A 15,060-nucleotide genomic window follows, 5' to 3' on the forward strand; every position below is an offset into this window, starting at 1 on the left:
AGCAACTAAAATTATTAACAGTGCTTTAATAAATAAACGACTGACTTTGTATTGTGTGCAATCCTTTAAAGAATCTGTCTTTGCATTGCTGGCACCGTTTTGATTGGAGGATTTGAATCTCAGGAAGGAAGGAATTTATAATGCCACTCCCTTTGATCCCATTTAATCTCTTCCTGTTGCACTTTGGCCTGTCAGTAACTACATTTGAATTTTGCAGCTCAAGCTTGCACATAAAGGCTGGATAAAAACGTTAATGCAATCAAAATGTACGCAGCCCTCGCTGGAAAACTGGGGATACAGTACAGTACATAAATGATGAAGCAAAGACAAAACATTAGTGTCATGGAAGAAGAAATAGTCAGTGCATCACGGGAAGCTCCCAGCAATAAAACCTGCATTTGTATTGACACATAAACCTTAATTTGTGAGCAATTTTCAGTGTATTTCAGTTAAATTAACGAGACAAATATAACAAAAGGGATTTTATACTTAGAAGAAGATATGAAATTGAAATATTAAACTAAGAAAACTATAAATACTGCAGTTCTAGAGTTACAGATATACAATTAAGCTTTGCATATCAGTGCTGTATAACCCAGGGAATGTACTTTTTTTTTTTTTATAATTGAATAGTAATGGAAATCATGAACTGTTTTTCAGAGGTCATAGATCAAATGAGCAGTAGAGTTTTTCTCACAGAATGGTTCTTTCACATAGAAAGCAGTGTGTGCTGCAGGTTTAGCAAATGGCCCATCATTTGTATCTCCAGTGTCTGTTGAAGTGTACAGTATCTGTGTGTGTGCATGACCGTCGGTGCTCTCTGCTCACTCGGGTTCAGAGGTACAGGGAGGAGGCTCAGCAGGAGTAGAGGCAGCTGCTTCATCACAAACATGCCAGGTGCAGGCGGTAAAGGCCCTTTCTGTTTCCTCTCAACCCTCCTGCCAAAGCCATAGAACTCTGCCGAGGTGAACCAGACAACACAATATAGACATTTTTCCCTGTTCCTACATGGAAACACAAGATCAAACGGGCATTTTTTTTTGGCATAAATATGTATATCATATCGGACTCAGTTTGTTCCTGTTATTGTTTTTGCACTGTACTTGTCATCCATTCCAGTGAAACGATGCAGAAGGTTGTAGGTTGTGCAATAGTGCCATCTAGAGGTGAAGTAACATCACACTGCCCGTGCTCTGTCTCGTCACGGTGTTTGCGTGTTTCTCCCTCTCTGCACACTCAGCGTTATATTCACAATATGTGGAAAATATATTGATATTGAATGTTCAAATATGAGGATATGTATAATGTATAGGTTGACTTTGCTCTACCTACACTTCTGGCAGAGCAGCAGTTGCAATGCGAACACATAATTAAACGGTGTATTTATAGGAACAGATTTCTTGCCTATGGCAGACAAAGTGATTTTAAACGTGTAAAAGGTTTCATTCACAGATGATTTATTACTATCACACCCTGGAGACTTTATAAAGAGCACTGCTGCAAAAGCAGCCTAAACAAACTTGTACAGTAGGTCACGCTGGTTTAGTTTTTCATCAAAATGCTTTTTTTCTTTTACTATTATTTTTGAAAACGTTACAGCACTGGTGGACATTTCCTACCAAATAAGAACTAGACACTACTGTTATGTAGTGGTTAATTGGAAAACTGTTTTATCACGAATTTCTTATTTAGAAATAATTAAAATTTTATTTGATGTTTTTTTTTTTTTTGGATGGATACTGTTATTGCAGTGATGCTGTAATTAAACTGTCTTCACCCCAGTAGAATAATTGCATGACTCCATCACTGAAGTGGAGGGTTTGTTTTGGAGGGGAAACGCACAGTGTCTCTTTAGTAGCATGGTGGTTGGATCCCACATTTGTTTCTTATGTAACATTGTAAATAGCTGCTAAGACAGCATATCTATTGGACAAGCACATATTATACATACTTTGCACGTGCAATATTTAAACATGTAGGCTTAGAGAATGACTTTCAGTTGTATTATTTATTAGACGAATACTAATTATCACTGTAAATATGAAAATCTGTACAAAACATCAAAGCATTAAGAATACTTGCAATAAAAAGAAATTTTCTAAATGGTGCTGTTTGTCTTATTATGCAGTAGACTTGAGATCTCAGTAGTTATTAGTTCAAGATCAGGACACAGTGTTTAAGGGATTGTACATTTCAAAATATAATTTACTTTGAAGCGATCTGATCCTATGCCATGGACATTTAAAACATTAACATAATGCTCACTTAAATTGAAAAAAAATCTCTCACTTTGTGATTTTAAAAAAGCAAATAGAATGCATTTATCAAAACACTTTTAGTTGATGTTTGTTATGGAGTAGTGGCAGAAATCTTTAGCCATTCCTCGTTGCCTCAGGAGCAATGATTTTATTGAACATGTGCAAACATAAATGGAAATATACGTAAAATAGAGTTTATAACAATATAACAAGCTTGAAAGTCAATATTTGGCATTGTAACTGTTATTCTTCAGTTCTAGTTTTCTTGTCATTTCCACAGGAACAGTTTTCCAGGCTTCTTGAAGGATATTCAGAGCACGTCTTTGGGTGTTGTCCGCCTTTTGTTCCGTTCTCGTGTCACAATGATCCCACACTGCTTCAGTAATATTGAGGTCTGGGCTCTGGGGAGGCCAAGCCATGACTGATGCTGTTCTATTGTATGTTTTTCTATCCAGGTATGCTTTTACTGTACTGACAGTATTTTGGGGATCATTGCTATCCTGAAAAATGATGCATTTGCCAATCACATGCTTTCCCAATGGCATTACATTGTGGATTAAAATCCATTGTTACTTTTCTATATTCAAGATTCCATCAATCAAGAGTTTCCCATCCTTAAGAATAGCTTCTTCTTCTTCTAACAATTTCTGACAAGGGTTCAGCAAACGGTAGATGAATCAGCTGAAGGGCTAGATGCACCTTTCAGGTCCTGTGTTGGGTCTTAACTCGATTTTCCCCTCTTATTTCTTAAGGACATGACTTTCAGATATTGTTAATTTGCTGTAGAGGGTGTGTGTGGTTGAAAGGCAAGGCCTGAAGAGGAAATGAGGGTTAGGTGAGAGGAATGGTGGAAACATTGGGGTAAAACTTGGATTCACTTATTATTAATTATTAAACACTTATTATTAATGGAGCAGTAAAACTGAGAAAAAAATCATCAAACTTTTACTCCTACTGACAAAATTAATCAAAAGCATTTTTAATTATGAACATTAAAAGTACTATTGAATGGGAAAAATCACATCTATCTGGATTTCTTTGCTTGTTGATTTCCAAACTAATATAAGTATTTTTCTGTACCTTTGCACTGATTTAACTGCTTTAACTGAATTTATCCTGCCAATGCTTTTTTGCATGTGCCCTTTGCTGCTAGAAATCAGATCATCTTTTTCATATAAATCTATGTACAAAAAAATACATAGATAGCTTTTAAAGCTGGAATCGGTCTTTGACTTTGCCTTTATTCTTCATTGCTGTATTACCTTTCCTCCTTCTGACCTTACTCTTTATGGCCACTTTTAGCATAAATATAGCATCTGGTTTAGCAAACCTTATAAAGGGAAAATCGATCTGAGGAATGGGAACAAAGCAAAAGTCATCATGAACGTGTCAGTTGAGGCTGTTAATCAGTGGGATACTGCAGGTCACCCTGCTTAAAAAGCTGTCCCAATCCCTCTTTACGTGAAGCCTTTGCTTTTATTATATACTTCATATAACATATCATATTTATTTCTAACCACCATGACACCACAAGAGGGAAGCATTAGGCACTGAGATGGTGAAACTGCAACTGATAAAAATGCAGTTCATACATATAATGCAGCAAGCTAATCGATCTGTTGAAATTCACAAACACTTCTGCAGAGTAGATACATTCATTTCATTTTGTAGAATAAAAATATAATTTCCTGCCTTGTTTAGTATCACTATAATAGAAGGACACCGGCGCTACAGTAAAAGTAAAAGTAAAAGCTATTGATACCAATTATTTTTATACTATATCCTCACTTCACAGTGAGAACCAAAATCTGTTTCTTCTTTCTTTTGTACTAAACATGTTCTCACACTCTGGAGCCATTTGGTGCAAAGTCAGCAAATTTTATAATTTATAAATTTTTCAATTTTATATTTTATATTCCCCTTGCCATAAGAGCTGGGTAACACCCAAATTTCTCATCTGTGCAGTATTAAAGGTTTATCCTATTCTATTCTAAAACTTTAAAACTGTTTTTATTCTAGTATATAACTTTTATGATCACTGAAATTAAAGTTAATATAGATATAGCTTAAAAATAATTGGACAAATAAGTGCCTGGAGATGTTACCAAAATGGCTCCAGAGTGTGAGAACATGTTTAGTACAAAAGAAAGAAGAAACAGATTTTGATTCTCACTGTGAAGTGAGGATATAGTATAAAAATAATTGGTATCAATAGCTTTTACTCAACAATGAACACATAAGGTGAAGTAAACGTAAATCACAGTCTGATAAAAAACCCTTTAATAAAGCACATTCAGTACATGTTCTGAAGCTATTACTCTGGCTCTGTTTGGGGTCATTGTCACGCTACAGAATGAACTTAAGCGATCTGATTATTTTGCATGATAAAAGATCTAATTGTAGTTCTAGTCTCTAGTTTTGACATGCTCTCTGCAAAAAACCCCCAAAACAACAAAAACTAAAACAGCGGGATGCTTCACCATGCTTCGCTGCCAACATCTGTGCCTAAAGAGTTGTGCACAGTATTGTGTGTTGTATCATCTGTTACCCTTGCTGCAGTGGGTTTTATGAAATTGTCACATTTTCATACAGTGTTGCTGTTCTGTCAAGTAATTACATCTGTATCTCTGCTGCTTTTTTCCCGAGGCAGAGCAGAGAGCAGGGCTGGGGTGACAGCTGCAGTGACACTACCCTCCAATCACAGAAAACATACAGCGCCACATGGTGCATATTAGAGCAAAATCATATTTGACAACTGTGAGTTCTCTGGCTCTGACATTAAACCATAACCTCTTTCATTAAGTGCTCACAGGGAGCTGCAGGACACTGCTGGTCAGAACAATGCAAACTATGATACAATAATGTCAATGAATTACATTCATTTTCTAGATTTTTTGTCATCCTTTAAAAATAGCTCCATTTTTTTACATGCTAAAATCTACAAATTATACAAATTTCCATCCCCATAAATACAACCTTATCTAAGTAACGCAGTGAGTTTATTTGATCAGTTTGTCCTTGTTAGCATTTACTGCTGGCTTACATTTAGCAGGACTTTAACCAACATATGGTAATCCTATTTCACGCCAGAGAACGATGAGCAGTCTCTTCGTTAAGAGTCTGATCAGCATTCAGTGTTATGTTAGCATGCAGGCTCTGTCCCTCAGAGCCGCCTCACTCCTCTCTCCCCCTCTCTGCTAGAAACAGGCCCTTGTGCTCCCAGCAGTCTCCTCCTGTTTTATTTACATCTTAAGCATTTAAGCTGATGCTTCATCCAGAGCAGTTTAGCGAGAGTAAGCAGTAGGAGGTCAGTGTCTGATTCAAGGACACTATTTACAGGACATATGGTTGCTTCAGGATTGAACCCATAACTTGTCATTTATAGAACAGTCCCTTTAATGTTCGGCCACCTGGCTGCTTTATTTGTGGCTGGGTAATATTGTGTAGAAGCGCTTTTATAAAAAATGTGATGAAAGTACTCTTAAGTCGAGATTGGTGTAAGTTACAGCAGATGCCATGCAGCTGGAAGCTGAGGGTGAAATCTCTTTTGAAGTAGTCTATTTTGGGGGATGATTTTGAGGACTAATCTCACAGCATGCCGAAAATATTTTGACCACAACCATGAAAATGGATGGAGCAGTTAAAAGGAGAGCAGGCCAGCATGGTAGCTCATCTTTGCTGTCTCTACCTTATTTATAGTCCAGAAAAGCAAAATAAAGCATGAGTTTAGCAGCAAAAAATTACAAACAAGCTTGAAAATAAATAAACTGAAAAAAATAAGCATACTAATTAAAGTATGACAAATTTAAAGACTGCAGATGTATCCTAAAACACAGTAACAAAGCACAACCCAGGAAACCAGTTGTTTATTGGAAGACAATCTTGGGAGCAAAAATCCAGCTGATCACACTTATGCAATTTAATATATGACATCATATACATCTCAGTACGTTAATAATTTCAGCCTTTAAGGCCTCCTGCATTTCCACTATTGGTACTTTTGTGCATTCCTGATTCAATCCTCCTCTCTCGTCATGTTCCAACCCTTTGTCCAAAAAAGTGCTTCCTATGTTTGACTAGGTTTTCAGTAGTTATGGCACACAGCAGTTAACCAAATAAATTAACTTAGCGCAAAGAAACTTTGTACCCAACTGCTTACAGTACTTCATGCTACGAGATATATTGCATCTGATGCTACAGAATGCTTGGTGGAAAAATAGCAATAAAAGTCAGAATCCATAAAACATAGAAGTGAGATTTAGCCCAGAGTCCTTGTTGGGGTGATTTGAAAAAAAAAGTACACCAAGTAATATTTTTAGCATATTTTTCTTCAAATTATAAATATTTACAAGGATTTGAATTTTCTGAAAAACATAAGAATCACTTTTCAGGCATTTTTGCTAAACTGTGTAAAATTTTCTCCTGTCACGAGTAGCCATTCCTTAATTTCTAAGTACCATAGACCAGCGGTCCCCAACCCCCGAGCCATGCACTGGTACCGGTCCGTGAGTCGTTTGGTACCGGGCCGCGAGTGTTGAGGTTCAGGTGTGCAATTTATGGTTTACCGGGGGTTTTTTTCTTCGTTTTATCGTTCATATTTATTGTTTTTATCGTTACCTCAGTTCCCCTGTGTCTTTTCCCGTGTGTTATGAACACATTTTAGTTATTTAGGGCCGGTCCGTGGCACAAAATGAATGAAATATTGCAGAAAGACTGATGGAAGATGGAAACTTTTTTTCCCCTTCACATAAGAAAGAACACGCTTTGGTCGATTAAATGTCTACTAAAACTTAAACACTGTAAAGAAGTGGCACACAGGAATTATGGCAACATCACATTGAAAGTTTGTAAAATTCATATAGAGAAATGGTCCTCATGCTAAACTTTCACCACGTTGAATGTCCATGTTTTAAAAAAAAACTAACAAAACAAAAAAACATCAATTGTTTCCAAACCACCTCATCACTCGTCTCCTTAAAGCCATCTATTTTTGAGTCTTATTTCAAAAGCTAAGGAGCCCCCGCATCATTGATTGTCCACTGGCCAAGGTAACGTCAGGTGACAGCTCTTGGAAATAGCCTTTGTAATTGGTCCCAATGAAACTGGCCAGGCGATCACTGCTTCATAGTGTTCTTGATGGTCCACCTCTGCCCCGAGCAGGGCTGCAGGACCAGCAGGTGGCCGGAGTAAACATTAGCCGGCACCACCTCCAGGACAGCGTCCAGTAGCCCGATTTATGATCGATTCGTTCTGCAAGGCAGAAGGAGATACAATACTTTGGTTTTAACAGATTTCACAGATGGTCTGTGAACAATGCGTGATGGTGACAGAACAGTATGTAACCAGACCGGGCCTTATGTGAACTGTTGCAACCTCTTTCTTAAACAAATGGCACTAACTTTTTACCTTACATCTATATAAAATAAGTAAGGTCTCCCTATTTCCCTAAGACTTCTACGTCTGCAGGACTCTTCACTGCTTGTCCTGCTGTGTGACAAAGAATCGATGTGGCAGAAGGTCTGCAGCATCACTGTTCAAGCTCTCCTCTTCCCGTGCTACAGGCTGTAACTCTTTAGTTTTTAAAGGTTACCCAAACAGAACTAAAAGACCAACAGAAAATTGACTTACAAAAGGTTTTTCACATTAAAAGAAAAAGAGAATCAATGCCAAAGTAAAAGGTATATTGAGTCGCTTGTTACCCTTTAAGCAGTCTGGGTTTAGTTGTCTTAAGAGGACCCCTTATTTTCTAGATAAATATAATTTTACAACAGTTATTGTTCATATTAATCATAGCCAAAGTCTCAATTTATGTGCAAATATCCCCGTTAACCAGACTGCTTTGATTTCAGTAATAGCAGAGATGATATCCTAATATAGTCATCACAAACAGACAGATCTATCTGTGAAGTCCTACTGGCCCCGGTGTTAAACCTTCTGTTTGTGAGGGTTTTAACACAAAGAAAGGTGGCTTCAACGGAGGTATTCGGAATATAAAGGCGGTTCTGTCAGATAAAGCATGAACTACGGGGCTGCAGCAATGCTGAGTATGAGAGAAATGAAGATTCATGCAAAGCTACTCTCATATTAGAGTCCAAGAGAAAAAAGAATGGACCCAGACATGAGCTCAATAGGTCCCTTTTAAAATCTGACATATAGATACTTTTCCTCTCAACTCTATGCCAGTAAATTTTAGTTTCTCTTATAAACACTCAGTTATATCATTGAAAAAGAGATTTCTTTACACTTCTGACCTGAGAGAAATGCCATGTCTTCTGTTTCACGTTGGTCACCTTTTCACAATTGAGGAGCTGAGGAAAGTTGCTCATCTGATCGTACACCACACAACGAGTGTCCTCACCAGTGCTGCCTAGGGGTCCCAGAAACAGCTGACCTTCTTTAGTGTAGCGTCCTAACTAAGAGGAAAACAGATACGTCACACATACAGTAAACGGAAAGTTACTGAACTGGCTGAGTGAATACTCTTCTCTTTATTAGCTAACGATGAAATAAGTATGTGATGATGTACAAGTTGAAGGTAACCTGGCAGGAATTTTCCTTGATTATGCAAGCTGTTGGGTTTTTTTTTTGCTGCTTTGAACAAGAGGATGGTGTTGTTCCCAATACTGCTGAGAGGCAAACATGTCTTTGTTCTTCACTGAGTGCTAAACACAAAGATTTTCCTGTACATCACTGCTAATCACAGTGTTGTTTCAGCAGAGTTCTAACCCACATATAGCCCTAACATTTTATATACACCAAATTCTGCAGTTTTCTCAACTTGACAGAAAGAAAAAGCAGAAGTGAGTCAGATTCTTCCCGCTCTGTTTTCTAACCTTTGTGTCTTTCACTTCAGCTTTTTCGTTCAGATTAATAGTAATTTCCACTTTAGCAGTGCAGATAAAACAGTTCCTTTGGTTGCATCTAGCTCTGAGGCTTTGAGTGTGCTGACGATAAAGACTGATTGGAAATTGTTTATATCGCATTCTGTTCCTAACAAAGCATGAATAGTGGTTGCAATGCCTTGCAAAAGATATAAAGATAAAGCTTTCCATCAACCACCCAGTCAGCCCAGTTTGGGTCTTTTTGCAGAGTAACTGCATCCTGTTTGCAGTACATCATACAAAAGTTAGGTGATTTAACAGCGTTTGGACTCAAAATCTTAAAAATCCCACTTGTGGTCCCTAGATGTCACTGCTTCTTCTTAAGAACAGAGTATTTATTAAAATGTTTTTCTAGTATCTTTGACCACTACAAGTTACATTCATCTTTTCACAGATATTCATATCGCACTTTATTTTATGCACTTATGTGCTTTATCTGTTTTGCATACACACCTACAGCCAGTCACCATTTAACCTAACGTGCATGTCATCGGACTGTGGGAGGAAGCCGGACTACCTGGAGAGAACCCACGCTAAGACACCATGGGGTCGCTTTTATCTCCGTGGAAGTGCAAGTGTGAAAAACTGGTGGTCTAATAAAAACTGAAGACTTTTTGTTCCATCAAAAGGATAACTTTAAAAAATGCAACTGAAGCATGTCTTGTGAAGAAAGTGTGATGCGGCTGTTCGATTTGTATTGTTGATTGTCATTTATGCTTAGAAATATTTACTTATATATGCTTAGAGTTTTGTAATTAATTGTAGATTGGTAGAGGTTTTGATCCTTGATAGTCTGCAAACTGTGTGTGTATTAGACAGCACTTTGGGAGCATGAGAGGTCATACCGTGTTTTATTGTTTTATGGTAGGATTAACGTAGTTGCGTCTGTTCTAGTCTAGTCTTTGTTTAGATGAACTGCAGGACTTCCTCACCGTGTTATCTAGGATGAACCATCTAGGGTGAGGGGGAGGCTACCCTCTTCCTGACCAAGGATGTTTGACCCTTTGATCAGCAGTCCACACACACACACACACACACACAGACACACACACACACACACACACACACACACACACACACACACACACACACACACACGCACGCAGTAAGGATGGGCGGACATGTCTCAGCCTCCACCACTCTCAGCACTGGAGCCCCCCAGGGGTGTGTTCTGAGCCCCCTGCTGTACTCTTTGTACACATATGACTGTGTGGCCACTACCAGCTCCACCACCATCATCAAGTTTGCTGACGACACCGTCGTGGTGGGCCTGATCTCTGATAACAACGAGACGGCCTACCTGAAGGAGATTAGGAATCTGGAGAACTGGTGCCAGAGGAACAACCTCCTTCTAAACGTCAGTAAGACAAAGGAGCTGATAGTGGACTTCAGCACTAAGCAGGAGAGGAACTACCAGACCCCCGTCATCAACGAGTGCCCAGTGGAGAGAGTGGACAGCTTCAAATACCTCGGAGTTCACATCACGCAGGACCTGTCATGGTCCTGTCACATCAACACCGTGGTGAAAAAGGCCCGTCAGCGTCTCTACCACCTCAGACGCTTGAGAGACTTCCAACTGCCCTCCAAAGTGCTCAGGAACTTTTACTCGTGCACCATAGAGAGCATCCTGGCGGGAAACATCTTAACCTGGTTCGGGAACAGCACCATGCAGGACAGACGAGCTCTACAGAGGGTTGTGCGGTCAGCTGAGCGCACCATCCGCTCCGAGCTCCCTGACCTGCACTCAATCTACAGCAGGCGGTGCTGGACCAAGGCCAGGAAGATCGTGAAGGACCTCAGCCATCCCAACAACAGACTGTTCTCTCTGTTGAGGTCAGGAAAGCGATTCCGCTCCCTGAAGACCAACACAGAGAGACTGAGGAGGAGCTTCTTCCCGCAGGCGATACGGTCTCTCAATCACACCACCACACAGTACTGACCCACACATACAGTTCTTACACACACACTGGACTTTCTGGACTTTGTTTTTGCACAACACTGGTCACTATATTCTTCATTTCCGGTTAATACTTGTACAGCTGCTGTTATTGTGTATATATTTATTTATATTTAGATTTCTTCATACATTCTTATATAGTTCTATACTGTGTATTGGTGTATTTTGTTGTACAGTTATTTTATTTTCAACTTTAATTTATATATTTTATCTTATTCTTCCCAGTTAAATTTACCCTTCATTCTAATTTGTGTTGTACAGTTATTTCATTTTTAACCTTAATTTATATTTTATTCCTTCCTAGTTAAATTTACCCCTTTTTAATTTTTCATATTTATTTCCTACCTTATTCATAGCCTTTCCTTTTTTGTTTTCTTTAGGTCACGAGCAGTTGTCCAAGCATTCACTACATATCGTACTGTGTATGACTGTGTATGTGACAAATAAAATTTGAATTTGAATTTATTACTCTTTGTGTGTATGTAGACGTCATATGTTAACGAACTTATGCATATTCATGTAACCTCAATAAAAGGACAGTGGTACGGGAGGACGGACGAGAGCAACTGGGGCCAAGCGAAGGAACGGCGATTGTCCGGTTCTCTCCCGTGCACGAGTAACATGAAGCTTGCCTACTTCGTGTCTTGCTTTGCAGTGTAATTATATTGCCTTTAACGTTCCAGCGGATGGGTTCAAGCTACAAACCTATCAGCGGCACTCATTTTTCCAGAATTGAATTGAAATTTTAGCTCCTTTAGCATTTTACCACTGAAGCCTTGACTTTCTGCCTAAAGCACCTGTTTACCACTGTGAGCTAAAAAGAGAGGCCCTTAGGGCTGAAGGGATGAAGAGCTGACACTGGCTGACTCAGGGCTTCAACACAAAAAGTGCAAGACACAATTTTATTCTGACAGCAGAACTCGCTCCTTGGAGGATTTCAGCTGAGCCTGTGATTGAGACACAGCTGCAAATCACATCACCGGAGAAGCTCACTGTATGTTTTCATGAGAAAGCAAAGCAACTGGAAAAGATGGAGTATACTCTTTAGTATGGTGGTGAGGAAGAGTGTTGTACCTGAGGACCCCACCCATGGCATGGGTGCAGGGTGGCTGTGTGGTTCTCCTTCACACCCTGATCCATACACAGGTGGCTTGCTTTAGAATTGCGGACCTTAAATACACAAAAAAAAAGAGTCAGACTTAATTCATAAAATATGAATATTCCCCAAAATAATTACCGATTAAAAATGTATAAAGGCTAAAAACAAGGATGTGTCAGTGTGGATCAGACAAAGTTCTAAATCTCATTTATTTTCTATTAACAGCTGAGAAGATGTGGATGTACATGCTGTCTGAGTCCCTGCTTTCTTGTTATATTTTGGTCTGTGGAGGAGATACAAGTTTCTTAGGACTTTGTGTAAGTATCATTTATTTAATTTCAGTGGTTTAATTTGTACATCAGATCTTACATCTACAAACTTACTTTTTCCTGTGTCTTTGTCCTTCATGGCTCACCTCACCGTAGAACAGCGTATCGTTGTACCTCCTCATCTCTGGGTAAACGTTGTCTAGGTACCAGTGAAAGCTCTTACATTGCAGACTCTTCCTCAGTGCAACCCTCTGTGATATGTCTCCGTAATCAATACCGTGGTTCTGCAAGAGCAAAGGAAGTTATTATGCCTAAAGTCTCTACATAAATTGTGGAACCAAAAGAAAAACTGTTTGGCTCTGAACATGGACATCTGATAGTCACAAACAGACAAGCATGACTGACAGCATCCTCTCTAAGAGAGGTCTTGGTGCAGAAAAATGCCGTTCTCACCTCCATGGGGATGTTCCAGGCCAGGTAGACATTGGACTTGTACTCATCCATCCAGACCTCTGCCACACGCAGGGCATTAAGGCGTGTGTGGAAAGCTATGTTACTGTGGTAAGGTTTCTTCATTCGTGCAATATGAGCCACTCTGGAGCAAGGCAGCACCTCCATACTGCCTCCACACAGCCACACCTGTGGGTAGTAGGAGTATGAATTAAAGCTCACAATAATATACTGCTGGCTGCTGGGCAGCAGGAAATATAAATAGGCAGATGCACAGTCGCCGCGATGTCCTGATTTATAAAGTCAATTACAGCTAACAGCTGGAGCATAGAGCACCTGGAAGGACGTGTTTTCTTTGTGCTGGAACTAATGAAAGCTAAATCTGTACATTTAGAAGTCCTTCTCGGTTTTTCTTCTTGTTTTCTGTTATATAAAAAATATCTAATTGTTGCTTTTATTCATTTTTTTCTAGCCAACCTTAAGGGGCATCAAGAGGAGCTGAGGTTTTCGGCACTTCAGCACTGGGTTAACTTTTAAGCTCCAACTGTGAGTATACATACATAAATGCATGTTTTTTTACTTATATTGTTTGCTGTGACAACGTATCATCCAGAGCACTCTCCCAGTCAGCGAATACACCATGATGATTCCAGGCATGTCATTAAAGATCAACAAGAAGAGACGGTCAGAAGCACAAGTCATGCTTGAAGATGTGGCCAAAACATCTTCTACAGTTCACCATGCTATTTCCCAGCTTTGATGTAGGACAGCGGGCCAGAACAATAAGACATGAATGCTAGCATAGCCCCAAGAGCTACACAACAACAGAATAAAAAAAGAAGCATAAAAGCAAGCAGTTTACACAATCATAAAAGCATAAGACAACAAGTGAGTTTTGAGTTGGGACTTAAAGAGAGAGATGGAAGAGATATTTCTTAAATCAGGAGGTAGGGAATTCCAGAGTCGTGGAGCAGAGCAGCTGAAAGCCCTGCTCCCCATGGTGGCAAGACGGGGGGAAGGGACGGAGAGAGAAAGGGAAGAAGAAGATCTAAGACATCGAGATGGGGCAGTGATCTGAACCAGATCAGAGAGATATGGAGGAGAGAGATGATGAATAGCCTTAAATGTGTACAAGAGTATTTCTTCTTCCTGACCAAGATTCGTTCCTTTTGTTGCTTCTCATTAACAGAGGTCAAAGAAAGTATAATGATAAAGTGGAGAACTACTGGACATCATTCATTTTTGGTGCTAAAGGTTTAAGAATTAACTGCAGCAGAAGAGCTTCACCTGCTTGTGAAGTGGTTTAGAAAAGAAACCTCAGAGCATGAAGGTTGAATCAATTATCTCCTCATACAAACCACCCAGCAGCTGAGCTGAAAATGATATCAGAATGGCTAGAACAATGTTATGGTGCATCTAGAGCTACTGAAACAGCTCTTAATGCAAAACTTTAAAAAAGAGCTTTTTGACCTAGCAGACTTGCTATTGAAGAAATAGGAAGCTGAACAAGATAACTTCCTCCCAGGATCCTCTCTGGAAACAGCCAGTGGTACTCATCCCTTTTTCCAAAAGCTTCTACACAACCTCAGGAAAAATGGACATGCCCAAATAAGGGCATCATGTAGCTACAATCTCTAAGTTGATCAGTGGTGGAATCCAATGACCTAGCTGTAATCCTTACTTCATTCACAATGATAGCCATCAAAATCAGCAGGTCAAGACTGAGGTATCCTCTGCAGGTTTGGAGAACAAATGTGCAAAGCCAGCAACTGACCAATTAGGAACTATCCCAGCCACAGAAAAACACAGCCCTTAAACAAACACAGAGGCTTCAGAGGAAAACCCCTTGAAGAACAGATGAGAACAGGACATGGTGCTGTGAATTCATTCATGCAGGACTGTGAGTGAGATCAAACCACTGGACCCTGAATTGACCTCTCACTGTTAGGTAGAATTGTTGTGCACATCCACAAGCTTCAAAAGGAGATTAACTGCTCTCATAATGAATAATTTACCCAGAAAGTGGATCTCGGCAGGGTACTCACAGAAGAACTGAGCATCAAAATGGAAAAGAAAGAAGATTTAAGACACGTTAGGCATGGTTGTTGTTGACAGAAGGACTGGTCTGAGTATTTTGGAAACTCCT

General features: G+C 39.5%; 1 protein-coding gene and 1 long non-coding RNA gene across 2 annotated transcripts; one reads left to right on the top strand and one right to left on the bottom strand.

The window, feature by feature from the left end:
* Positions 1-7,471: 7,471 nt before the first annotated feature.
* LOC146653336 (polypeptide N-acetylgalactosaminyltransferase 17-like) lies at positions 7,472-15,053 on the bottom strand. The gene is made up of 6 exons (XM_085380906.1): positions 14,596-15,053; positions 12,918-13,103; positions 12,579-12,748; positions 12,171-12,266; positions 8,510-8,671; positions 7,472-7,508 (listed from the first exon to the last, which is right to left on the bottom strand). The coding sequence occupies exons 1-4, from the start codon at positions 14,614-14,616 to the stop codon at positions 12,221-12,223; spliced, it is 423 nt and encodes a 140-aa protein (XP_085237032.1). The 5' UTR covers positions 14,617-15,053; the 3' UTR covers positions 7,472-7,508; positions 8,510-8,671; positions 12,171-12,220.
* Positions 12,173-13,959, top strand: LOC146653337 (uncharacterized). The gene is made up of 2 exons (XR_014907330.1): positions 12,173-12,512; positions 13,387-13,959. It is a non-coding gene; the product is annotated as an uncharacterized LOC146653337 (long non-coding RNA).
* Positions 15,054-15,060: the final 7 nt, after the last annotated feature.

This window comes from Rhamphochromis longiceps, linkage group LG14, assembly GCF_057381845.1.
Source record: "Rhamphochromis longiceps isolate RC_006_pf linkage group LG14, R_longiceps_female_GT1.1, whole genome shotgun sequence".
Taxonomy (NCBI): Eukaryota; Metazoa; Chordata; class Actinopteri; order Cichliformes; family Cichlidae; genus Rhamphochromis; species Rhamphochromis longiceps.

Coding starts and splice junctions, on each gene's coding strand:
- LOC146653336 (XM_085380906.1), bottom strand. CDS start 14,616: ATGGCTATCATTGTGAATGAA. Junction 13,104..14,595: donor TGGCTATCATTGTGAATGAA/GTAAGGATTACA, acceptor TACTACCCACAG/GTGTGGCTGTGTGGAGGCAG. Junction 12,267..12,578: donor GGACAAAGACACAGGAAAAA/GTAAGTTTGTAG, acceptor TGTGTATTTAAG/GTCCGCAATTCTAAAGCAAG.